Genomic DNA, 25,307 nt, shown 5'->3' with positions numbered 1-25,307 from the left:
AGAAGGCTGAGGCGGAGAACTGCTTGAGCCCAGGAGACGGAGGTTGCAGTGAGCCAAGATCGCACCACTGCACTCCAGCCTGGGCGACAGAGCGAGACTCTGTCTCAAAAAAAAAAAAAAAAAAAAAAAGAGAGGAAACACCTCTAATGTGCTTGCCTTGTGCCAACTGCTGTTCTAAGGGTGTTATATATAACAACTCATTTATTCTTCTCCACAAAACTCTGATATTGGCATTATAACTATGCCCATTTTACAGGTGAGAAAAATGAGGCGAAGAGATGCTAAGTGGTTTGCCCAAGGTCACACAGCTACAAAGTGGCAGATGCCACATTTGGATTCAGAATGTGACCCTTTTGCCCATCACACTATGCAGCCTCTGTACTGCCCTAAAGCTTTTGCCATAATATTTTAAGGCAAAATATATGTTGTCACTTTAGTACTTGTGGTATTTCTTTTCAAGTAGATCATTGGTTTTATGCCATGGATAGACTTCTCAGGAAACATTCCCATCTCTTCCAACTTTACTGGCATGAAAATTTTCGATTAATGGAATCCGATTCAGTCTTTTAAAACATTACCTGGAGGGGTATTTTAAAGATCTCGAGTATCCATGCCATCGCTGACCCTCCACTGCATGAACAATTGACAGCACGTGGGAGGCAGAATGAAAATGGCAATATTCCAGTTCTCTTGTTCAAGTTCTCATGGGTACAGATGTTACTAATTCAGTGTGTGGGACCAACGTTTCCCCGCCCCTTCTATAATTTCAAACAAAGGCTTTATCCCAGATGATTAGAGATTCATGAGTTGTCTACTTTTCTCTCTCATTCTATAAGTCTTCTATTCAACATGTATGGCTAGATAAAAAGGAAGGGAAAAATGATTCGAATATGGATTAAAAATACGACAACCATATTCTTGATCACAGCTCCTATTTTGGGACAGATGCACATTCCAAAACTATTAAGTAACCCCCTAACTCTCTGTGCTTCTCACTATTTCCTTAGGCAGAATAGAAGGACATGCTGCTGGAAGTCAAAATCAAAGGCAAACCAGTGAGCACGTCACACACAGACACAGTACAAAAATCAGAGTTGCAAGCAAAGTGCATGTAGTTTAGGAGGTACAAACTCTTAAAAAGAATTCAGACAAGGTCAGAAAAATGTCAGTCTCTGAAAAAGAAAATAAGAAACAACATAAAATAGATGATATTGGTAATCAGTGAAAATCTTTCCTGGAAATAATTCATGCTAAAATAATTTATAAATGTGGTCTTCTAACTCTCATGTAGAAGCCCAAGGTCACTGCCCTGCCTCATTATATCTAATAGTATTTGGATAAAAGCAGATTGCCTCAGGGCTGGCAGACAGCATGCTGTACCAAGAGTAGGACTGGCTAAGGGAAAAAAATATAACATTATAACCTTGGGAACAAAATTCCCTCTCACTTTTAAGTTCTGAGCAAATAAGTATGCCACAAACTATGAAGAATGACTACACATGATCGGAATTTAGTTAGATGCTTGGGAAGGAATCAGTTTTCTTTACACCCCAGTTCCCTTAACACACTCCAGCTCCAAAACCCCTTGGTCAAGGCCTCATGCCTCCTCTTAGCTCAGTTTATCCTATGAATAATTACTATTATAATCCCCACTTCACATGCAAAAAACTAGACTGAGATAGTTGAGGAAATGCCCAAATCATAGATTAAAAGAGTGGCAGAACCAGGACTCAAACCCAGGTTTGCCTGCTGCCTGAGTCATCTTTATCACACCATAGCTCATCCTAGGGAGTAGGAAAGGAAGCAGAGTTTCCACAAGTCACTGCCCATACTCCAGGAGACAAAAGAACTAGATGAGGGGTGATCAGGACCAATGAGCAGCTGGGAGTTGACCACAGAAACAGAGGCAGAATTTCTGAAGACCATTAGATGACACAAGAAGCTACTTTGAGATCTCTGTGGAGACTCTGATCTGTGACTCAAGACAGAACCATTTTGGAATAGTCTCTGAGATTCCAAGGTCATTTGTGGCTTAAGGCAGAGCAGCCTTCTTCACTGAGGGGCAGTAGCCAGTTGCAGGCTGCTCAGGCCACAGTGCTGGACACAGAGTTGATGGTGTTAAACGAGGACTAACTGGGCTGCCAACTTCTGTGGAAGGGCCAATTTCTTCGTTTCTATGTGTCCTGTGTCTAATACAGACCTGCTGCCACAGCAGGCGCTCGGGAAACATTTGCCAAATCAATTATTTATTAATCAATTAATGAAGAGTGAAAAAGAAAAGTAGTTAACACCACTCTTGGAGTAGGGAGGGAGCAGGAGAACACGACACCCAACACCTTCACAGGGTCAGTCTGTTCCTTTAGAAGACATTTGTGTGTGTGTGTGTGTGTGTGTGTGTGTGCATGTGTGTGTGTGTAATGTAATGTAAGGGCGCGCCTTACCACACAGCCTTTCAGAGGAACCGCCACATTTTACAGTGAGAAATTCTACCAAACGGAGATCTGATTTTGTGAGCATCATCTTTTGAAATGCAGGGTCAGTCTGTTCCTTTAGAAGTCTACCTAATCTGTGTGTGTGTAATGTAAGGGTGCGCCTACCACACAGCCTTTTGGAGGAAACGCCACATTTTACAGTGAGAAATTCTACCAAACAGAGATCTGATTTTGTGGGCATCCTTTTTTGAAATGCATGTACTCAGAGCCGTTAAGTGGAGGTTCAAAGTTTTTAATATGAACTTAATCAGGGTGCTTTGCTTACCACTCAAACACTTCAACCAAGACACAGATATCTGATTGGCTGATAAAGACAAGCAGGGAAGGGAAGATCACCTTAAAGCCCTGGGCTCTGAAGGGAAGGTGAGGACTTAATCCGGTGCTGAAACTGGGACCTAGAATGCACCATTAGAATGCCTACCTCCTCCAAGAACTCTCCCACTTCTCAAAATAGGGGGCAGTGCTGACCAGTTCGGTGGCCACCAGCCACATGTGGCTCCTGAGCACTTGAAATGTGGCTTAATGCAACCAAGGAACTGAATTTTTAATTGTATTTAATCTTAATTAATTTAAATGGAAATAGCCACAAATGACTAGTGACTAACATATTGGACAGCAGAGGTGAGGGGGAGACAGTAAGAAGAGCACAGAAAAAAAGAGGCAGAAAGTGATAAAGACAAACTTCCTACTTCACAATTATTCCTAAGCACTATTTGTATTACTATACTACTGACTTTTGCTTAGTACTTTAGTTTCCAGAGATATGCATTTATTCTGCATTCATTAGATCCTTATGAACAATTCTATCAAGTAACCGTCATTATCATCGCTTATAGATGAGATTCAGAGAATTCTGTGATTTACCTAAAGAGACTCAGTCGGGGGGGAGTCTAATTATGTAACCCCAACACTGTCCAGATGGCATGGAGAAACCTCACCTCTTCCTTTCACAAAAAGGAAGTAGAGGGCAGATTGGTGCTTTGTTCATCTCATTGTTCTGCCCTACACAACCTGAAAATATTTAATGAGAATCAGCCTCTCTTGTTTCATTCGGTAAGCTTCTCACCTGCTTGGAATTGAGCTCCTTGGCATTATTAGGAGTGCTTCCTGGGCAACAGGACAGGCAGAGCTCATCCTTCCCTACAAACCCATTTCTGCTCCCCTTTCCCAGGCTTGCATCCTCAGTGAGGGGGGCAGGAGCCCTGAGAGGCTGGCTTCCATGGAAAGCAAAGGGGTTCTGGATTATGCATGGTGATACCTATATGCTACTTTATATTACCTCGAAATAATAATAAAAAAAAAGCAGGTCTCGAGATCTGACACGCAAATATGCACACAGAACTGGATTATCTGCATGAGGACAAATGAGATGTCAAAGGCTGCTAAAAGGCTGCTTGAGGCTTAAAGGGGACAATAGCAACAGCAAAGATATTTCAAATAACTCCATGACAGTGCCGTCTGCCTGTTTAACCTTGTACTAAGTTACTAAAACATTTTCCACAATTTTCCATCAAATACATTTTATAGACTCAAAAAAAAAAAAGGTAAAGGAAAATAAGGGAAATGATTTTTTTTTTTTTTTGAGATGGAGTTTCACTCTTGTTGCCCAGGCTGGAGTGCAATGGTGCGATATCGGCACACCGCAACCTCCGCCTCCTGGGTTCAAGCGAGTCTCCTGCCTCAGCCTCCCAAGTAGCTGGGATTACAGGCATGCGCCACCATGCCCAGCTAATTTTGTATTTTTTGTAGAGACGGGGTTTCTCCACATTGGTCAGGCTGGTCTCAAACTCCCAAACTCAGGTGATCTGCCCACCTTGGCCTCCCAAAGTGCTGGGATTACAGGCGTGAGCCACCTCACCCAGCCGATTTTTAAATATTTAATACAAACTTACAAATATAAGTCATCCTAGGCCAAGAGTTCTTGACGCAGGATCAAAATTTAAGCAAAAATGAGTGTAATCTGTTTGAAATTTTCACTAATAAAACTTTTTTAAAAGAAGTGAACGGGGCCGGGTGTGGTGGCTCACGCCTGTAATCCCAGCATTTTGGGAGGCCAGGGCGGGAGAATCACCTGAGGTCAGGAGTTCAAGACTGGCATGACCAACATGGTGAAACCCTGTCTCTACTAAAAATACAAAAAATGAGCCGGGCATGGTGGCAGGCACCTGTAGTCTCAGCTACTCAGGAGGCTGAGGCAGCAGAATCACTTGAACCTGGGAGACGGAAGTTGCAGTGAGCTGAGATCACGCTTCTGCACTCCAGCCTGGGTGACAGAGCAAGACCTGTCTCAAAAAAAAAAAAAAAGAAAGAAAAAGAATAAAATAAAATAAGTGAATAAGAGCATGTATACATATTTACATATTTTCCTCAGGAGGGATCCAAGGCATTCCTCAGATTCTCAAAGTGAAGGCATTCTTCCAGCTCTTCATTATCTTTCTCCAACTCCTGGGCTCAAGCAATCTGCCCGCCTCGGCCTCCCAAAGTGCTAGGATTACAGGCGTGAGCCATGGTACCCAGCCTGCCTGATAGTATATCTAATAGTTATTAAAAAGGCTTTAAAATTTTTTTCAAATAGCTGGATTTTTAAATTTAAATTTTATTATTAATTGCAATTTTATTAATTATATTCAGATTCGATTTCTCCTTTTTTAATTTACTGAGAATTTATTTGGCCTAGTATGTGATCAATTTACACTACACACACACACACACACACACACACACCATGAACAAAGAGTGAAAACAACCCAAACAATAAGGGAGCAGTTAAACTGTGGCATATCCATGTGACAGAATAGCATGTAGTCACTAGAAATACTGTTTCTGAAAACCATTGAACACATACAGGAAAATGCTCATGAACAGAAAGAAGGAAAATACAAAACTATACATACATATGAGGCTCATTTTGTTAAAAAATATTTATAGTCACTGCAAAACTATTTAAAGAAAAGGCCAAATGGTGAACAAAGATGTAACCAGTTTTCTGTAATAAGCAAGTGTTACATTTATAATCAGAAAAAGAAGTATTGCTTTTAAAATGAGTCTAGAAATATCTAGAAAGGCATCTTACCTTTTTAGAGAATAAACTCTAGGGAATAAATTTTGGTATACAGTAATTCTGATTTGTTAATGGTATAACTCTTTATTATCTTTATTTTGAATACTGGCTCAGTCGTAGTGAATTAAAAATCTACAATTGTGCTATTGTCGAATTCTCCTCATTTATTGGAGTTTTTCCTTTTTGCAATTTGTTGCTATGTTGTTTTATCACATAAAAGTCATATAATGCTATGACAATTACCATCTACATAGAGAGCTTAACACAGTGTCTGGCACATAACACATACTCAATACATGTCAGCTGTGGTTAGTAGTGGTATTTTGAGATTAATACTGCTACTTAGGTTTTCTTTTGTTTAACTGACGTATCTTTTTGCCAATCTTTTTTTTCTTTAAAGAACCTTATGAAAACTTGAAAGGAAATGCAGTAAAGGAAAACCATGGAAATGGAACTGGAAGTCAAAGACATGATTTTTAAGTCCTGTTTCTCTTACTTACTTGCTATGCGAACTCTGGGCCTCATTATACTACTCATATTGGTAGTGGGCCCCAGGAAAACCACCTTGCTGGACCTGGCCCTCCAGGCCTTTGCAAACTGCCTTGCTATAAGGGCTTCTTCCCTTGACCATCAGATTGTTCCCTAAATTAGAACTTAAAAGCCCTCAGTTACAAACGACATGATGCAATTTTGTTAAAATGTAGTTAATCAGAGATGTAAAAAGTACAATTAATTTTTAGTGATATTATTTGAAAGGACTAGGGTAGGTTATATAAAGGATACAAGGCTGGGAGTGGTGGCTCACACCTGTAATACTAGCACTTTGGGAGGCCATGGCAGGTGGATCGCTTGAGCTCAGGAGTTCGAGACCAGCCTGGGCAACATAGTGAAACTCTATCTCTACAAAAATACAACAACTGGCCGGGTGTGGTGGCTTACGCCTGTACTCCCAGCTACCCTGGGGGGCTGAGACAGGAGGATCCCTTGAGCCCAGGAGGTGGAGGTTGCAGTGAGCCAAGATCACATCACTGCGCTCCAGCTGGGCGACCTTGAGACCTTGTCGCAAAAAAAAAAAAGGGGGGGGGATATGAAAAGCTACAACTATACCTACAAAACCCTATACAGAGAGAAGCCCTTTGTCCCTCTCTCTACAGCTGCCTGACAAGCCATTCAGTCAACATGTGCCCTAGCTGTTACACAGGCTGGAACATGCTATCCCTCCACTAAGCAGAAGAGACAGTCCTAGCCTTCGCTCTCAGAGAAGAAGATAATGCCCACTTCCTCCTCTCTGCCCTCAGGGTATGTGTGCCAGGCCCTGCCTAGAGACATGAGGGCTGTAACCCTAGCCACCCCTTTACTGATGATCTGCCCCTTGCTAAAGATTATCAGAAGGCAGCCTGAAAAGTTGGCTTTTGTTTACTCATCTGATAAGTCTATGTTCTTTGCATAAGGGTTCATTGGGTTAGAAAAAAAGAATGCACTTTGAGATCCTCCATTAGGATAGAAAATTGGTCTTTACTGTATTAAAATAGTACTACGCTTACCAACCAATGTTGTAGTAAGAGGATGAAGTAAAATAACAGATATGAAAGCATTTTGTAAACTCCAAAGTGATTTACAAACATAAAAGGAGTAGATAGGAAGAACAAGTTCAAGATATCTATAGTACATCATGATTGCTAAAGTTAATAACAATGTATCATATAGTGCAAATTGCTGAGAGCAGATTCTCACCACAAAAGAAATGATAATAATGTGAGAGGATGCATATGTTTGTCTGATTTAGCCATTCCACAATGTATACATTTATCAAAATATCGTATTGCATACCATAAATATATACAATTTTGTCAATCAAAAATACATAAATATAATAAAAATAAAAGGAGAATTGTATATAAATGATTATAAGCAACTGAACTTCAATTAAAAATCTGTTTTTCTGTACATGGAAGTCTTCTTCATGGAAGACTCTGTATTATAAAGATGTCAATTATCCCCAACCTATCTATAGATTCAATGCAATCCTGTTTAAAATCCTAGCAGGTGTTGGCCAGGCACAGTGGCTCACGCCTGTAATCCCAGCACTCTGGGAGGCCAAGGCGGGTGGATCACGAGGTCAGGAGATCGAGACCATCCTGGCTAACACTGTGAAACCCCATCTCTACTAAAAATACAAAAAAATTAGCCAGGCGTGGTAGCGGGCACCTGTAGTCCCAGCTACTCAGGAGGTTGAGGCAGGAGAATGGCATGAACCCAGGGGGCAGAGCTTGAAGTGAGTGGAGATCGCGTCACTGCACTCCAGCCTGGGCAACAGAGTAAGACTCCGTCTCAAAAAAATAAAAATAAAAATAAAATCCTAGGAGGTGTTTTTGTAGACATTAACAAGCTGTTTCTAAAATGTTATGGATAAGCAAAGGAACGAAAATAAGCAAAACAGCTTCAAAAAAGAACAAAGACGACTCTCATTACCTAATTCCAAGCCTCTCTATAAAGGTACAGTAATCAAGACAGTGTGGTATTAGCAAAATGATAGACAAAGAAACCAATGACACAGAAGATAAGAGTCCAGAAATAGACCCACACGTATATGGTCAATTGATTTTCAACAAAGGTACCAAGGCATTCAATAGGGAAAAGAAAGTCTTCATCAAATGGTGCTAGAACAATTTAACATCCCTATGCAAAATGAGTGAGCCTCAAACCCACACCCTGTACCACACAAAAAAATTAACTCATGATATACTTAAGTGTAAAAGACAGAGCTATAAAACTAGTAGAGAAACACATAGGAAAAAAACCTTTGGCAACTTGAGTTAGACGAAGAACTCTTATTAACAGATAAGACAAAAGCACAAATCATAAAATAATACAATTGATAAACCAGACTTCAAAATTTAAAACTTCTACTCTTCGAGACTATTGAGAAAATGAAAATGAAAATGAAAATGAAAAAACAAGCCACAGACTGGGAGAAAATATTTGCAAAATACATTATCTGATAAAGAACTGGTATCCAGAATATATAAACAACTCTCACAACTGATTAAGAAAATTAACAACTCAATTTAAAAACTAGACAAGGCCAGGCGCAGTGGCTCACGCCTGTAATCCCAGCACTTTGGGAGGCCAAGGCAGGCGGATCACAAAGGCAGGAGATCGAGACCATCCTGGCTAACACAGTGAAACCCCGTCTCTACTAAAAATACAAAAAAAATTACCCGGGCGTGGTGACAGGCGCCTGTAGTCCCAGCTACTTGGGAGGCTGAGGCAGGAGAATTGCTTGAACCCAGGAGGCGGAGGTTGCAGTGAGCTGAGATCGCGCCACTGCACTCCAGCCTGGGCGACAAAGTGAGACTCTATCTCAAAAAAAAAAAAAAAAATACAAAAATTAGCCAGGTGTGGTGGGGCAGTGCCGCCTGTAATCCTAGCTACTCAGGAGGCTCAGGCAGTAGAACTGCCTTGAACCTGGGAGGCAGAGGCTGCAGTGAGCTGAAATCATGCCACTACACTCCAGCCTGGGCGACAGAGTGAGATTCAGTCTCCAAAAAAAAAAAAAAAATTAAAACCAGAATTGTCATATGATCCAGCAATCCTACTTCTGAGTATGTACCCAAAAGAATTGAAAGCAGAGCCTTGAAGAGAGATTTGCACACCCATGTTCATAGCAGCATTATTCACAATAGCCAAGAGGTGGCGGCAACCCAAGTGTCCATTAGTGGATGAATGGAACAAAATGTGGCATCCACATACAATGAAATGTTACTCAGCCTTGAAAAGGAAGGAAATCATGTCACAGACTATAACATGGGTGAACCCTGAAGATATTATACTAAGCACAAGCTAGTCACAAAAAAGACAAATAGTATATGATTTCCCTCATATGAGGCACTTAGAATAGTCAAAGTCATAGAGACAGAAAAAACAGTAGTTGCCAGAGGGTGGTGGGAAGGGAACATGGAGAATTCTTATTGAATGGGCATAGAATTTCAGTTTTGTCAGATGAAAAAATTCTGGAGATTGGTTGCACAATATGAATGTATGTAATACCACTGAACTATACATTTAAAAATGGTTTTAGAAGATACCAATAAACTAAAAGATGGTTAAGATGGTAAATTTTATGTTATGTTTTTTAACCACTATTTTTTTGAAACTCTGAAATACCAAGTGCTAGAGCAGATACAGGGTCGCTGGAACTCTCATGCACTGCTGGTAAGAATGTGAAACAGTAGAGCCACTTTGGAGAACAGCTTGGCGATTTCTTATAAAGCTAAAGTTAATATACACTTACTGTATGATCTAGCAATTCCACTACTAGGTACTTACATAAAAATTGTATGTGAATGTTTATAGAATATTTATTCATAATTGCCAAAAGGTGGAAACAACCCAAATGCCCATCAACTAACTGATGAATGGATAAATTATCTACATCCATAGAATGGAATTCTACTCAGCAATAAAAAGAAATGAACTACTGATCAATGCAATGTAGCAGGTTAAATTATGGCCACCAAAAAAGATATCTTCAAGTCCTAACCCCCAGAACCTGTGAATATGACTTTATTTGAAAACAGAATCTTTGCAGATGTAATCAAGCAAAGGTGAGATCATATTGGATTAGGGTAGGCCCTAAATCCAATGACTAGTTCTTTATAAGAAAAAGGAGAGGAAGATTGAAATACAGAGACACAGACAAACAATGAAGAAAGTCGTGTGATGACAGAGGCAGAGAGTAAGTGATGCAGCTACAAGTTAAGGACTGCTGCCGCCCACGGAAGCTAGGAAGAGACAAGGAGGGATTCTTCCCCAGAGCGTTCATGGTGCTGCTGACACCATGATTTCCAACTTCTGGACTGAACATGAGAAAATAAATTTCTGTTGTTTTAAGGCACTAAGTTTGTGGTACTTTGTTACAGCAGCCCTAGGAAACTAATACACACAGCAACTCAGATGAATCTCAAATGCAATATGCTAAGTGAGAGAAAAACTCAAAAGACTACGGACGTTTGATTCCACTAATAGGACGCTGGAAGAGTCAAAACTGCAGATGGTGGTTTCCAAAGGCTGGAGGTGGGGGATGGAGAATATTTACAAACAGGTACAAGGGAATCTTTTGGGGTAATGGAACTATTCTACGTCTTCATTGTGGTGGTGATAATACGGCATTGAGCTGTATACCAAAAAAAGGTATAAATTATATTGTATGTAAATTATACCTCAAAAAAATTTACTTAAAAAAAAAATCTGTGCTCTGGGACTCTCCTCAGTTTTTCAAGAATTTTTCTCAGTTTGGAAGAGGGTTCCCACCAGCCTAACTGGGGAGAATGTGAAGAGCAAAATAAAAACAATAGGTTAGCCTGCTCAAGCCCACTCTTACTCTGTAGAGCATACTTTCATTTCAATAAATCTGTGTTTTCATTGCTTCAAAAATGAATAAAAATAATAGATTATAATAGATTGAACAAAATAGAAAATCATAAAACCATATACCGAGAGATAAAAAATGGATGTATAGATTGAAAGTTTAATGAAGATCAGGATAAAGTATCTCCTCGCAAAATATTTATTCATTACAAAGGGGAAAAGAGTAACTTTAGAATGGAGAAGTCTGACAGACATGCCACCTTTTTTTTTTTTGAGACAGGGTTTGGCTCTGTCACCCAAGCTGGAGTACTGTGGCACCATCTGAGCTCACTGACATCTCTCCTCTCCGGGCTCAAGCAATCAATCCTCCCACTTCAGCTTCCCAAGTAGCTGGGACCAGAGGCGTGCACCACCACATCTGGCCTTTTTTTTTTTTTCAGTAGAGACAGGGTCTCGCCATGTTGCCCAGGCTGGTCTCAAACTCCTGAGCTCAAGCGATCCACCTGCCTCGGCCTCCCAAAATGCTGGGATTACAGGCTTGAGCCACCATGCCTGGTGGACACCACCTTAACTGATAAATGAGAACATCATCATTAACAAGACACATCAAAATCATGTCCCTAATGTGACACCATAACAGCATCACTTCTATGTTATTCCTGCCAAAGATGCATAGTCTGAATCAAATCACAAAGATACATTAGGCAGACCCCAAATGAGGGGTTATATCTACAAAAAAACTGGCCTGTAATCTTCAAATGTGACAGGATCACAAAAGTTAAGAGTACTTGAATTAATGTCAAAAATAAAGGGCTGAAAAGCTGTTCCAGACTGAAGGAGACTGCAGACAATAACTGCATGTGATTCTGAACTGAATCCTTTTGCTATAGAGGACAGCAGGGGGACATTTGGTGAATGAGGTCTGAAGATCAGATTGTAATAACGGATCACTGTTAATTTTCTTATCTTGATGGCTGTATTTTAGTTATATAGAACAACGTCTTTGCTTGTAGGAAAAACACAGTGAAATATTAGGGGGTGATGGGGCATCAGGTCAGGAACTTATTCTCAAGTGAGAAAAAAGTTATGTCAGCAGGGCACAGTAGTTCATGCCTGTAATCCCAGCACTTTGGGAGGACGAGATGCGCGGATCACCTGAGGTCAGGAGTTTGAGACCAGCCTGGCCAACATGGTGAGACACTGTCTCTACTAAAAATACAAAAATTAGCCAGGCGTGGTGACGCGCGCCTATGATCCCAGCTACTTGGGAGGCTGAGGCAGAAGAATCACTTGAACTCAGGAGCTGGAAGTTGCATGAGCTGAGATCGCACTATTGCACTCCAGCCTAGGCGACAGAATGAGACTCGGTCTCAAAAAAAAAAAAAAAAAAAAAAAAATTAAGTGGACTATACTTCCAAGTATTCTGTAAGTTTGTGACCATTGCAAAGAAAAACAAAACAAAACAAAACAAAACAAAAACAGTATGAAAAGAATCCTGGGGGCTAGGCACGGTAGCTCACGCCTGTAATCCCAGCACTTTGGGAGGCCAAGGTAGGTGGATTACTTGAGGTCAGGAGTTCAAGACCAACTGACCAAAATGGTGAAACCTCGTCTCTACTAAAAATATAAAAATTAGCTGGGCGTGGTGGTGCACACCTGTAATCCCAGCTACTCAGGAAGCTGAGGCAGGAGAATGCTTGAACCCAGGTGATGGAGGTTGCAGTGAGCTGAGATCACACTACTGCACTCCTGTCTGGGTGACAGCATGAGACTCCATCTCAAAAAAAAAAAAAAAAAAAAAAAAGAATCCTGGGAAGGCCAAGGATTATCATTTTATCCCATTCCCCAATGCAACCGGAGGGGAACATCATAGTAAATTCTATATTCCTCTAAAGTTGACAATAAAGTAGCACAAAATTGGGATCTCAGACACAGCAAACTTGCACAATGCTGTATTTCCTGAAGTATGAAATCCTGCATAAGGCAGAGACCTATGTTATTTGGATACTAAATAACCCAGTGGGTTAATATATAAGGTATTTTGATATATGAAGGTAGATCTCTAATACAGGCAGTAATATGGCAAAGAGTCCATTGTCATTATATTGAAGACAAGATTCCAGTGCAATAGGGTACAAATATGTTCACGTTGTAATTTTCTAATCACCATTATATTTGGAGTTCCTATCAGCACTCTCAAATCGAAGTCCCCAACTTAAATAATACATTTGGCTTTATTTGACATCATCAAAAAAGTGAACCCAGTTTCTACCATAAAGAAATAAGACAGTGCTTTTAAAATGGTCAGGCATCCAAATAATCAATTAATGCTTCATCTTAAAGTTTATATCTCAACTTTAACACTGAATCTTAAATTGCATAATTAGAATGACAGGCTCCTAATGTTTCAGAGACTGGGATATCTAAGCAAGTCTAATTCAGGTCTTAACAACAGTGCCATATACCATTCTCTGAAATACCAATTCCACATTGTTTTGAACAAGGCTTTCCACTGATATGAACGATGAAAGCACCCTAGGACACTGCAGTAATCTAAATGCAATACAGACTACTTATCTGTGTCTTACACCTGCACTGACCCATGTGGTAGCCACTAGCCACATGAAACTAGTGAAATGCGGCTGGTCCAAATTAAAGTATGCTTTGAGTATAAAATACACAACAGATTTCAAAGACTTAGTACACAAAAAAGGTATGTGAGATTTCTCAATTTTTTTAATGCTGATTGCATGTTAAAATGATCATACTTTGGATATACTGGATTAAATATTTATTTATTTTTTATTTTTATTTTTTGAGACAGTCTCGCTCTGTCGCCCAGGCTGGAGTGCAGTAGTATGATCTCTGCTCACTGCACCCTCCGCCTCCTGGGTTCAAGCGATTCTCATGCCTCGGCTTCCCAAGTAGCTGGGACTACAGCTGTGCGCCACCACACCTAGCTAATTTTTGTGTTTTTAGTAGAGATGGGGTTTCACCATGTTGACCAGGCTGGTCTCGAACTCCTGACGTCAGGTGATCCACTGGCCGTGGCCTCCCAAAGTGCTAGGATTACAGGTGTGAGCCACCATGCCCAGCCAAACATTTATTTAAGTAATATTAAAATTATAAATGAGAAAGCTGCATTTTGAAAAATATAGATATTAAAATTAATCCCACATGTTTCTTCTTCTTTAATGTAGCTACTAGAACATTTTAAATTACATATACTTGTGTTATAATTCTACTTGCCAGTGCCGCCTTCAGCCATTTGTGAAATAACACTATCGTATGCTGTAGAAACTATGAGAGAGAATATTAATGGACTTTCCAAAAGAAGACTGAACTGTACCTAGGCCCAGCTTATCCTTCAAGATCTCATCTTTTTAGTGATAATCTTTGTCTATTTTTTACACTCCATTCAGCTTCAAGAAAGTACATATCTGGAGGTACCTGAAACTCTGACGCACTGCTCCGCAGCTGGCTCACGTTTGGTAAGGATCCTCCATGGTACTGTGTAAGGCGCAGTTGCTGAAGCTTCTGAAATTGAACCTGGAAACAAAGTGATTTAAGAACGTTGAGAGGTAACAGCAAAGATCTAAAGAAGCATCAAAGTATAGTATTTTGTAGGGGAACGGTTCAAGAATGAAAGTCTTGGTTTCAATTTCTTCTCTACTTAAGTGATCACACCCTCAAGGTTTCCGGTGCTTTCTGGGTTTTGATTACTCTATTTTCGGAAAGAGCTTACCCATGTTCCAAATGTCCCATATACCATGATAGTAACATCCTCTTGCAAGGTCTTTGAGTGTGTATGTTTGGACACAGTGGCATAATCTTTAACAACAGTAAAAGAATTTCTGAAAGAAAAACTAAGCTACTATCCACAACCCTAACACATTAACTGTTTTCCTTTCTTCATGCTCTTTTCCAGCCTCCATTTACATTTATGGTAAGAACTGCATAGCTGTGATGATAAGATAGGTACAACCTAGCATGCTCATCATAAGCCTTTTCTATGCTATTACAGAATAATTTTTAATGGGTATATAACAGTTCTTCTGAATTATTTCCTTAGAACACCTTCCGAAGGGTGATTACTAAATCTCTGGATATGGGCCTTTGGGTGGCTCTCAACATATACTGCCAAAACGCTTTCCCAAAGAGTTTACTAATATACATATGAGAAAAGTTTCACCAAAAAAACCCTCACTGACGTAGGATGCTACCATTAATTGGGGTAAGGAAGGAAGTCAATTCAATAGGTATAAAATGGCAACCCACCATTTTAATATGCCTTTCTTCTGTAAGTTCTTCCTTACTTCATTTTTCAAAAAGCAATAAACTGGTTACAGTTCTTGTAAATCTCAAAGTGGTCTGATCTGGTCTTTAAGAGTTCTGTTTCTAAAATAATAAATTAGCTCCATGGTTACATAACCCTTGGCACTATAATTCATATAGAGAAGAAAGGGTTATAGACGAGAGCCCTGGGGCAGATTTTTACCTTTCATTACTCTCCGTCTCTAACAATAATAAAACACTACCAGATCTAAGCCCCTAGGATAGGCTGTTCTCAGACACTTCGCCCACTTCATCCCTAATCCTCCCCACAACCATGCAGATGAGACTGTACTCTCCTGCTGTTACAGACCTGGAGACCCAGACTCGGAAGTTCAGTGACTTGCCACGTGGCTAGCAGGAGGCTGAACCACGGCTGTCAGCCTCAAAGCCCATATGCCCATTTCTGCCATGCTCTTTTCCTTTGTCCCATCTTTCCCTCGATGATCATACTAATTGCAAACTCAAAAAAAAAAAAAGGTGAAGCTTGGTTTACCAAAAGCATTGTTGAACCTAAGAAGCTCTCTGATAATTTCCTTTTTACATTTATTATGAAAGATTTCAAATACTGTATGTGAAATAAAGACAAGTATAATGAAATCCCATCTATCCATCTTCTAGCTTAAAAATTACCATCTTATATCCAATCATCTTTCATCTTTACCCTCTCCACTACCCGCAGTACCTCACTGAAAGAAATCTCAGACGTCGTATCACTCCATATTTCAATATGTATCCTCAAAAGATAAAGACTTATACCTGTTTGGAAATTTTAAAGGCATACGAAATCCTTTAGTGGCTTTAACTTCCCTTATACCTGCTGTATTTGATTTCTCAAACGTACTGCACAGGGAGACAGTTATAACCTATTAATCAAAACCCAAATCTCAGAGTCAAACATGAGGAGGACGACATGGTGAGTTTTTTCCATCTAGGAGTGGAGTTATAGGAATAAAGTCTCCCAGCTTTCAATCTTAACATTCTAAAAGTACTTACCAGAAGCATCTGACTATTCTTGAAATTCTCTGGACAAAATTCTCAGCCACCTTGATTTAAAGCCTTTGGTTTCTTTTTTGAAGGATCAATTTATCCATTGATTTACTGATACAAAAACTTAACTATGGTAAGTATGCCAGGCACTGGCTTACTAAGATAAATGTATACTAAAGTTCCTGCCTTCAGAGAGTTCTCACAAAGGCTTCAACTCTTACCCAAAAGCCTTGACACTTCAACCAAACTAAGTTATAAATCCAGATAGGGACCTGCCTTCAACTGAGCTGAAGGCCATCTCACAATCCCCCATAACTGCTCTCCCTCCCAAAGCACCTATTTCCAGAGCCTTCAAAGACTGTTAAAAAAGAACACTGTTAGCCTGGCCAACACGGTGAAACCCCATCTCTACTAACAATTAGCCAGGTGTGGTGATGCATGCCTGCAATCCTAGCTACTTGGGAGGATGAGGCAGGAGAATTGCTTGAACCCAGGAAGCAGAGGTTGCAGTGAGCCAAGATCACGCCAGTGTACTACAGCCTGGGTAACACAGTGAGACTCTGTCTCAAAAAAAGGGCCAGGAGCAGTGTCTCATACCTGTAATCCCAGCACTTTGGGAGGCCGAGGCGGGCGGATCACAAGGTCAGGAGATCGAGACCATCCTGGCTAACACGGTGAAACCCCGTCTCTACTAAAAGTACAAAAAAATTAGCCAGGCATGGTGGTGGGCGCCTGCAGTCCCTACTACTGAGGAGGCTGAGGCAGGAGAATGGCATGAACCTGGGAGGCGGAGCTTGCAGTGAGCCGAGATCGCGCCACTGCACTCCAGCCTGGGCGACAGAGCGAGATTCTGTAAAAAAACAAAAAGCACGGGACCTGGAATCGGATGATGTGACTTTGTAACCTGCAACTCCCGTGTGGTTGGGCAAACAACTCTGATACCTCCTGCACAAGATAAAGTGAGGATTAAGTGACACAGACACAAGAGTGGTATGTCAAATGTAAAGCTCTGGACAACTTCTTAAGATATTATCATTATTGCTGATCTCAGCTACCTCTTCAAACTCTGAGTTATTTTGACATTTTCCTCTTTTGAAATTTAGACTCATTGAGCTAGAAAAAGAACTTTGAGACTGTCTTCAACACCTTCATGTTTACAGATGATGAACATGTGAACCAAAGAATGATTAGCCTAAGGCCGAGGTCACAGACTGGCAGCCCATAGGCCACATTTTGCCTAGAGAGTGTTCTGTTTACCCACCAGATGTTGACCCATTCAGTGTATTAAATTTCAATTGAAAAAATCAGGACACTGCATAAAAATCTGGATTTCCAACTTCTCCTGATTGAAAGGTCAGACGCCACTGAACCCACGTTCTTGCAAGGCATCGCTGGATGAAGCTGAGAAGAGGTCACCCCCTTAGACAGTGTTTGCCAAGTCCTCACTGTACCCTATTATTCCTTCACGACGGCCCAGGATCAGCTGCCATGATCATCTCATTCCTGGCCCCTCCATTCATTTTCCTTACCTGCCTCACTTATTGAGTTAGCCACCTTTGGCCTACAGTCACACATCTTTAGTGGAATTTTCTTTAATGCCTACAGGAAATGAGATCCAGGCCTCATTAATTCCTTTTTGAGAAAAGTCTCAAAATAGCCAACACGATTACAATCCAAAATCCCAGCGGGTCCTTTCAGAGACATTGACAAGATAATTCTAAAATTTATGGATGCACAAATGACCTAGAATAGTCAGAGCAATTATTTTTTTTTGAGACAGACTCTCTGTTGCCCAGGCTGGAGTACAGTGTCACAATCACAGCTCACTGCAACCTCCACCTCCCAAATACAGGCACGCACCACCACGCCCAGCTAATTTTTGTATTTTTTTTTTTTTTTTTTTTTTTAGAGACAGATTTCGCCATGTTACCTAGGCTGGTCTAGAATTCCTGGGCTCAAGCGATCTGCCTGCCTCAGCCTCCCAAAGTGCTGGGATTACAGGCGTGAGCCACGGCACCTGGCCAGAGCAATTTTCAAAAAGAGATAAGTTACAGGACTTAAATTACCAGGTTTTAAGCCTTATTATAAAGCTATAATATACAGACAGTGTGCTATTGTCAAAAAGAGAGATATACAAATCGCTGAAACAGAAAAGAGAGTCTAAAAATAAACTAACACTTATGTGGCCAACTGATTGCAACAAAATTGCCACAGCAATTCAATAGGCAAAGAAAAGTCTTTTCAACAAATGATGCTGATACCTCACAGCAGGGAGTAAAAGCAGCTGAAGATCCTTATGGGGGAAATTAAAGTAGCTGAGTATACAGACATTCACTGTGATAGCCAGATTCAAACCCCGGCTCTACCACTTACCAGCTCTGCAACCATGACTCTCTAAGCCTCAGTTTACTCATCCACAAAATGAGGAAAATTCCAGATATAGACACCGTAGGCTCATTTTGAGGACTATGTGAGATAACAACATTAGAAAGGGATTACAGTGCCTAGCAAAAGGAAAGTCCTCAATATTTAGCCCAAACCTAGTATTTCCATCTTCTCTCTCTCCTCCATTCTGAGACCTCGCTAATCTATGACATATCTATTGTCTTATAATTGGTTTATTTTCACATGAAAATAATGAGTCTTCACAGATATTCAAGTCCAGTCAACACTCCAGGGTGATATGCTGAGTTAGTCCTGTGGTTCCTCAACACAAGTTGCTCTTCACAGCCAAACTTCTGGAATAAGTTTCCAACCCTATCTCCATTCCCCACCCCCGTCCACTCCTCAGCGTCTCACAATTAGCCTTTCACCCAGCACCCTGAGAATGCAGCATCTCTCACCGAGTTTACTGATGACCTCCTCCGATGACCTCCACATGACTAGACCAAAGGACACGTCTTTTGTGTCAGACCAAGTCAGCAGCACTAGGCTCAGCTGGTCGGCATTCCCTCCTCTTCACAAGAGTACTCCTGGCTTTCTCCCGCCCCTCTGGTTGCTCTTCAAGCCTTCTTTGCCAGCTCCTCCACCTCCCTTTCAAATGGTGTAGTTTCTTAGTTCCTTGGGCTTCTCCTAGGCCCTCTTCATGGTTCACTTTCTTTCTTTTTTTTTTTTTTTTTTTTTTTTGAGACGGAGTTTCGCTCTTGTTGCCCAGGCTGGAGTGCAATGGCACAATCTCGGCTCACTGCAACCTCCGCCTCCCAGGTTCAAGCAATTCTCCTGCCTCATCCTCCTAAGTAGCTGGGATTACAGGCACCTGCCACCATGCCCGGCTAATTTTTTGTATTTTTAGTAGAGACAGGGTTTCTCCATGTTGGTCAGGCTGGTCTCAAAATCCTGACCTCAGGTGATCCGCCCGCCTTGGCCTCCCAAAGTGCTGGGATTACAGGCGTGAGCCACTGCGCCTGGCCTCACAGTTCACCTTCTGACAAGGGTAACAGACTCAAATGCCTACAGCTGCCAAGCAGGGACTCTTAAGTGAAGCAGTCTGGGATCGCTGCAAAGAATACCTTAGAGGGTGGTAGGGACTGCAGCAAATTGAAGACCACATCCATGGCCTCTCTAATGGGGCAGCCACCATTCAGCTCTAGGCAACTGGTGCCATCCAGAAATGTCGGGTGAGTGTCGTTGGGTTATCTCATTTTTCAAAAGAAACCAAAGTCCAGATATTACTGTAAAATCCCAATATTCATTGTTAGCCCTAATTAAAATCAACCAACCAACCAACTAACCACATTTTGCGCCAAAACCAAAAACATGTTAGAGGGCAAAATACAGAACTTAAGCCACCGGCCGGGCGCGGTGGCTCATGCTTGTAATCCCAGCACTTTGGGAGGCCGAGGCGGGCGGATCACGAGGTCAGGAGATCGAGACCACGGTGAAACACCATCTGTACTAAAAATACAAAAAATTAGCCGGGCGTGGTGGCGGGCGCCTGTAGTCCCAGCTACTCGGAGAGGCTGAGGTAGGAGAATGGCGTGAACCCGGGAGGCGGAGCTTGCAGTGAGCCGAGATCGCGCCACTGCACTCCACCCTGGGCGACAGAGCAAGACTCCGTCTCAAAAAAAAAAAAAAAAAAGCCACCAGTTTACAATATCTGTTCCATCAATTCTTCCTAGGCAGCCAAATCTACTTCTGTGGCTACATAACAAAAATTCCCCCATTTTTCTCAGTAGCTCAGCCTTCCTTCTCAAGCTGCAAAACCATCTAAACAGCTGCCTGCTGGACCATCTCTACTTATGTGCCTCACAGGCACCTCAAACTCAGCATTTCCGCACAAATCTGCTCCTGCCGGTGTCCACTTAATGAAGAACACCCTGAAATGGTTCCAGCCCTCCCTCTTTCTCACCTTCCTCACCCATTCACGAAATCTGGTCCTTTCCACCTCCTAAGTATCAATCTGCTCACCGCTCTGCCTCCCGACTGCCACCATCTTAATAAATGCCACTATCACATCTCCTACTAAAATCCTCCTCCTCCTCTCTTCTACCCACCATGCTGGAGTTAGAGGAATCTTTTAAAAAAGCAAATCTCCCATGGTTCAACCCCTTCAGTGACTTCCCATTGTCCTTAAGATCAAGTTCCAAATCCTGTCTCTACAACCTGATCCCTGTGAATGCCTCCAGCCTCATCTCACATCCCCTCCTCATCCTCTTTTACTGAATCTCTGTTCTCTGTACCTGCAACATATTCCCTCCCTCAACACACAAACCCTCGAATGCCTCCCCCACTCCCACTGAGCCTTTAGGCCACTGGAAGAGGTGAGAATTCCCTACCATACATGTCCAGAGCTCCACCTACTTCTGTTTTGGTGATATTCACCAAAATGTGTCCTTACTTATTAAATGAATGTCTTCCTCATTAAATCCTAAAATCCATTAGGACACTGTGTTTTGCTTGCTCATTACTATATACCCAGTGTCCATCCTAACCCCTGGCACACACTAAGGACTCACTCAGTAAGTAAATTTGTGGGACAAATTAGTAAGATCTTTAAAGGACAGCCCCCTGTTTTCACTCTTCTCCCTCACAAACACACACCCCATTAACAACAAAGTAGGCACTCAAATACTGACAAATACATTAATAAATGAACAACAGAACAGCCTCTTCCCAGGCATACCTGCGACCACTTTCTTCCCCCCTTTTTTTTTTTTTTTTTTTTTTTTTTTTTTTTTTGAGGCAGAGTCTCGCTCTATCACCCAGGCTGGAGTGCAATGGCGCGATCTCGGCTCACTGCAAGCTCCGCCTCCCGGGTTCACGCCATTCTCCTGCTGCAGCCTCCCCAGCAGCTGGGACTACAGGCGCCCGCCACCATTCCCGGCTAATTTTTTTGTATTTTTAGTAGAGACGGGGTTTCACTGTGTTAGCCAGGATGGTCTCCATCTCCTGACCTCGTGATCCGCCCACCTCGGCCTCTCAAAGTGCTGGGATTACAGGCGAGAGCCACTGAGCCTGGCCTTTTTTTTTTTTTTTTTTTTTTTGAGATGAAGTCTTGCTCTGTTGCCCAGGCTGGAGTGCAGTGGTGCAATCCCGGCTCACTGCAACCTCCACCTCCTGGGTTCGAGCGATTCTCCTGCCTCAGCCTCCCGAGTAGCTGGAACTACAGGCACGTGCCACCATGCCAGGCTAATTTTTGTACTTTTAGTAAAAACGGGGTTTCGCCATGTTGGCCAGGATGGTCTCGATCTCTTGACCTTGTGATCAGCCCGCCTCAGCCTCCCAAAGTGCTGGGATTACAGGTGTGAACCACCACGCCCGACCCCACTTTCTTCCCTCTCTTTACCATTCCAGGTACCACCACTCAACTCCTCCTCCTAGTACTCCCTTCTCAAAATTTTCCCACTGCTTCCTGATAATGCTGGACTTCTAAAGCTAGAAAAATCCTCCACAGCCTAGTCTATCCTACCCACTAGGTGAATAGGATTTAACGCCAACTCTGAAGGATTGCTTTGATTATGTAGAGAAGAACTTGAATCCCAACACAGGCTCAGAGGGGAAAGAGCATCTAGATCTATCAGTTAATGTCTGCCCTATCGATTAGCATGTCTGTCATGGGCTAGTAATGGAAAGTCGGTATATCTGCCATTCAGTTACCAATTATGAACTAGGCGGAAACTCCTCCAACTGGGATCTTTGGATCCTTAGAGACACATTCTTCATAGACATGCCGGGAATCTAAGAGTTCTCTATGAGAAGTGTTCTAATTTTGTGATTTCTTTATGAAAATAACTCTTAAGATTTTTAAATAAGCAAACATTAGTAGCCAAATTCAGTGTTATCATTTACAGATGTGTTTATGAACACGGTGGAGCCAAGCAGTGTTACTTTACTTGTAACTGGCCAAGAAGAAAACACGGGCAGAATTAATATGTAAATGATTCCCTGTACCAGGTAAAGGGCACAATGACACCATAATTTTGTAGTAATTAGAATAAAGTGGTGACTGAATTATCATATGGGCCACAGTTGATTAGGCTTGCTAAATTCAAGAGACCCTGAGCTATACAGCAGGGTCTCTAAAGTAAGTAAACACTTTTTTTTTTTTTTTACTTGAAAGTAAGTAAACAGTGAGGATCTGTGAAAAATTTTTGCCTTTAAAAGAGAGTCTGTACATTACTCATGACCTCACCTGTCAGGGATATTTTAAAGAAGATTCATGAATTGGGTGAAAGATTGGATCCACCATAGGTATACAGACATATACAGTGCATGTATTTGTACATAAACAATGTACAGTATGTATCTAAACAACACATAACAACACAGGCCCCAACACTAATCCTCAGCTTTCACCCACCCATTCTTTTCAATGTGCTCTGAGCTTATCGAGTTCATCTCTGAATCTAACCAAGGTCACAGATGTAAATGCCAGTGGATGCCAGGCAGGTAATAAATGAGTGAAGCTGATAGGGTATAAGAAAACATTTTCTTGAAATCTTCAGCTCCTTTCTCTCTCTATATATATATTTTTCTCAATGTGAACAGAAATGTAAGTACAGGAAATATTTCACTTTTTCCTTAACTTCACTGAAAGAAAACACCATCATGAGTATAAATGGCAACTGTCACCTAGCCTCCCCTTGGGGGACTGTAACAGAGAGTGGCGTGGACGGTGGCAAACTAGAGCTCAGCTCCCTTTCATCATCACCCAGCTCCAGCAGGTCGGTAGCTGTCATGTAGGAATTCAGGATTAGTGGTACCAAGTCTCTCAATTTTTAATATCTATAAATAATAATAAATAAATAACACTGAAATTTGGATTTTGTGTGGAAGTCTTCCAATTTAAAAATTCTGGCAACAGATTCAATAATTTTTCCCAAACACTGCGCTGGCCAAAAAATAATGTGTCTGCAACTCAGCTGGTTTGCAACTCTGCTCTCAGCTCTCCTTCAAGCTGTCTCCCCCACCTCAGTCCCCCAGAATCTGCAGATCCTCCCCCATCCTCCCGATGGTCCTCCAAGGTCAGCATTCAGGATCCTCAAGGCCAGCCCCACTCCTGCTGACCCCCATTCTCTGCAACCCTGCACGACACTCCGGTTGGCTCTCCATCCTCCACTGCCTCACACAGCGGTTACCTAACCTCTCCAGGTGTCTGTCCCGGCTCGCGCCTTACTCATTTCTCCAGGTCCCTCCCCAGTCACCAGCGACGCTTGTCAGTTCTCACTAAAAATCCGGGGCCGAACAAAGTAAACTGGACCCGATAAAGCACCTCCAAGGAGTAAAAGGGGCAGAGCCTCACACTCGACACGGAATACCGTCGTGGTTCCCACACCCCGAGCCACCCCAGGGCCGGGCCCTGGAAGGACTTGTGCACAGAGCTCCCCCCACGAGCGCGTGGGACCCTGGGGTGCCCGCGGCCTTCCACGCCGGCAGAACAGCAGGGCTCGATGGTGGGGGATGTTCGGAGCGACCAGAAGCCGCGCCGCGCCACCCGGCCGGCCTCCGAGCTGTTTGCGATTTCCTCTCGGGGCTCCTCGTCCTCTTCCCCCTCAGGCCGCCCTCGCACCGCCGCCCGCCTCCACGGCTTGACCCCTGCCCATCTTCCCGCACACGGGGCCCGGCGACCCTCCCACCTCAGCCCGGGATCGCGAACGGCTAGCGGGTGTCGGCAGGCGGGGAAGCGCCGAGGCCGCGGCCGCTCCGGTCCCCCTCCCAGCCGCCGGTTCCCGGGCGCGGCCCCCGCCCGGCCCCGCCATCGCCTCGGCCCCGCAACCTCTCACCCGCCGCGCGGGTCCCGCCCGCGGCCGTGGCCGCCCCCGCCCGCGCCGGCCCGGGCCCTCACCCGCGACAGGGTGAGGTCGGTCATGAGCTGCTCGAAGGCCCGCGTCTCCTCGGCCTGTCTCTGCGTGTGCAGCGCGATCTTCTCACTGAACTTCCGCGGGTTGGCGCTGCCCGAGCCCGGCGAGGCGGCCATGGCGCGGGCCCTGCGCGGGCAGAAGCGGGAGACGGCGGCCGCGGGGCCTGCGCCTCGGCCCACCCGTCCGTCCGCAGGCCTCCGGGGCCGCCGCCCGAAGCCCGTCGTCCGGCGCGACCCGGCAGAGGAGCCGCCGCGGCCCCGGAGCCAGCGAGCGGCCGGGAGCGCGCCGAGGTCCGCCCCCGTGCGCCCGGCCCCGCCCCGCCCTCGGCGGGGCCCGCCCGGCCTCCCGTCTGCCCCGGCCCGGCGCTCGCGGGCTGAGGGCTGCTCCCCGCTTCCCGGCCTGGCTTGGGACCCGCCGCCGGAGGCCACCCAGAGGGACCCCCGTCAGCCCAACAAAGCGGCCCCGGCGTATGGGGGACGCTGGGATGCCACTCCACAGAGACTCTCCGACCCAGGGATGGCCTCTGCGTCTACGCGACGTGGAGAACACAGCCTGTGCCCGCATCCCCCCTCCCCCAGCCAAATTACGAAGATTTTCTTCTCCAGGTGGAACCTGGGCGACCGGACCTCGAGCAGGTCACCTCGGGCCCCCGCAGGGGGTGCGCCCATATTGCCTGGGGCCTAACGTCTGCCCGCCAGCCCTGCCGCTCCAGGCCCCCGGCCTCCCGCGGCTGGTTTCCTGACCTCTCACACCCACCCCTCC

The 25,307-nt window shown here is 43.5% G+C and overlaps 1 protein-coding gene across 4 annotated transcripts in view; it reads right to left on the bottom strand.

The window, feature by feature from the left end:
• The window catches only part of CRTC3 (CREB regulated transcription coactivator 3), a 117,055-nt gene extending 92,151 nt beyond the window's left edge, over positions 1 to 24,904 (bottom strand). For 2 of the 4 annotated variants that reach the window (XM_030815026.1, XM_030815027.1), the window contains exons 1-2: positions 24,530 to 24,849; positions 14,374 to 14,472 (exon numbers count right to left, since the gene is read on the bottom strand). In XM_030815026.1, coding sequence (XP_030670886.1) covers positions 14,374 to 14,472; positions 24,530 to 24,661 — 231 coding nt within the window. In that variant the 5' untranslated portion in view covers positions 24,662 to 24,849. Of the gene's footprint in view, positions 1 to 14,373; positions 14,473 to 15,201; positions 15,249 to 24,529 lie in introns of those variants that run through there. The other 2 variants (XM_030815029.1, XM_030815028.1) reach the window with 2 other exon arrangements.
• Positions 24,905 to 25,307: the final 403 nt, after the last annotated feature.

This window comes from Nomascus leucogenys, chromosome 6 (genome assembly GCF_006542625.1).
Source record: "Nomascus leucogenys isolate Asia chromosome 6, Asia_NLE_v1, whole genome shotgun sequence".
In the NCBI taxonomy this organism is placed as follows: domain Eukaryota; kingdom Metazoa; phylum Chordata; class Mammalia; order Primates; family Hylobatidae; genus Nomascus; species Nomascus leucogenys.
Note: the sequence above shows the minus strand (reverse complement) of the source record. Positions and strands in the feature narration are given on the sequence as shown.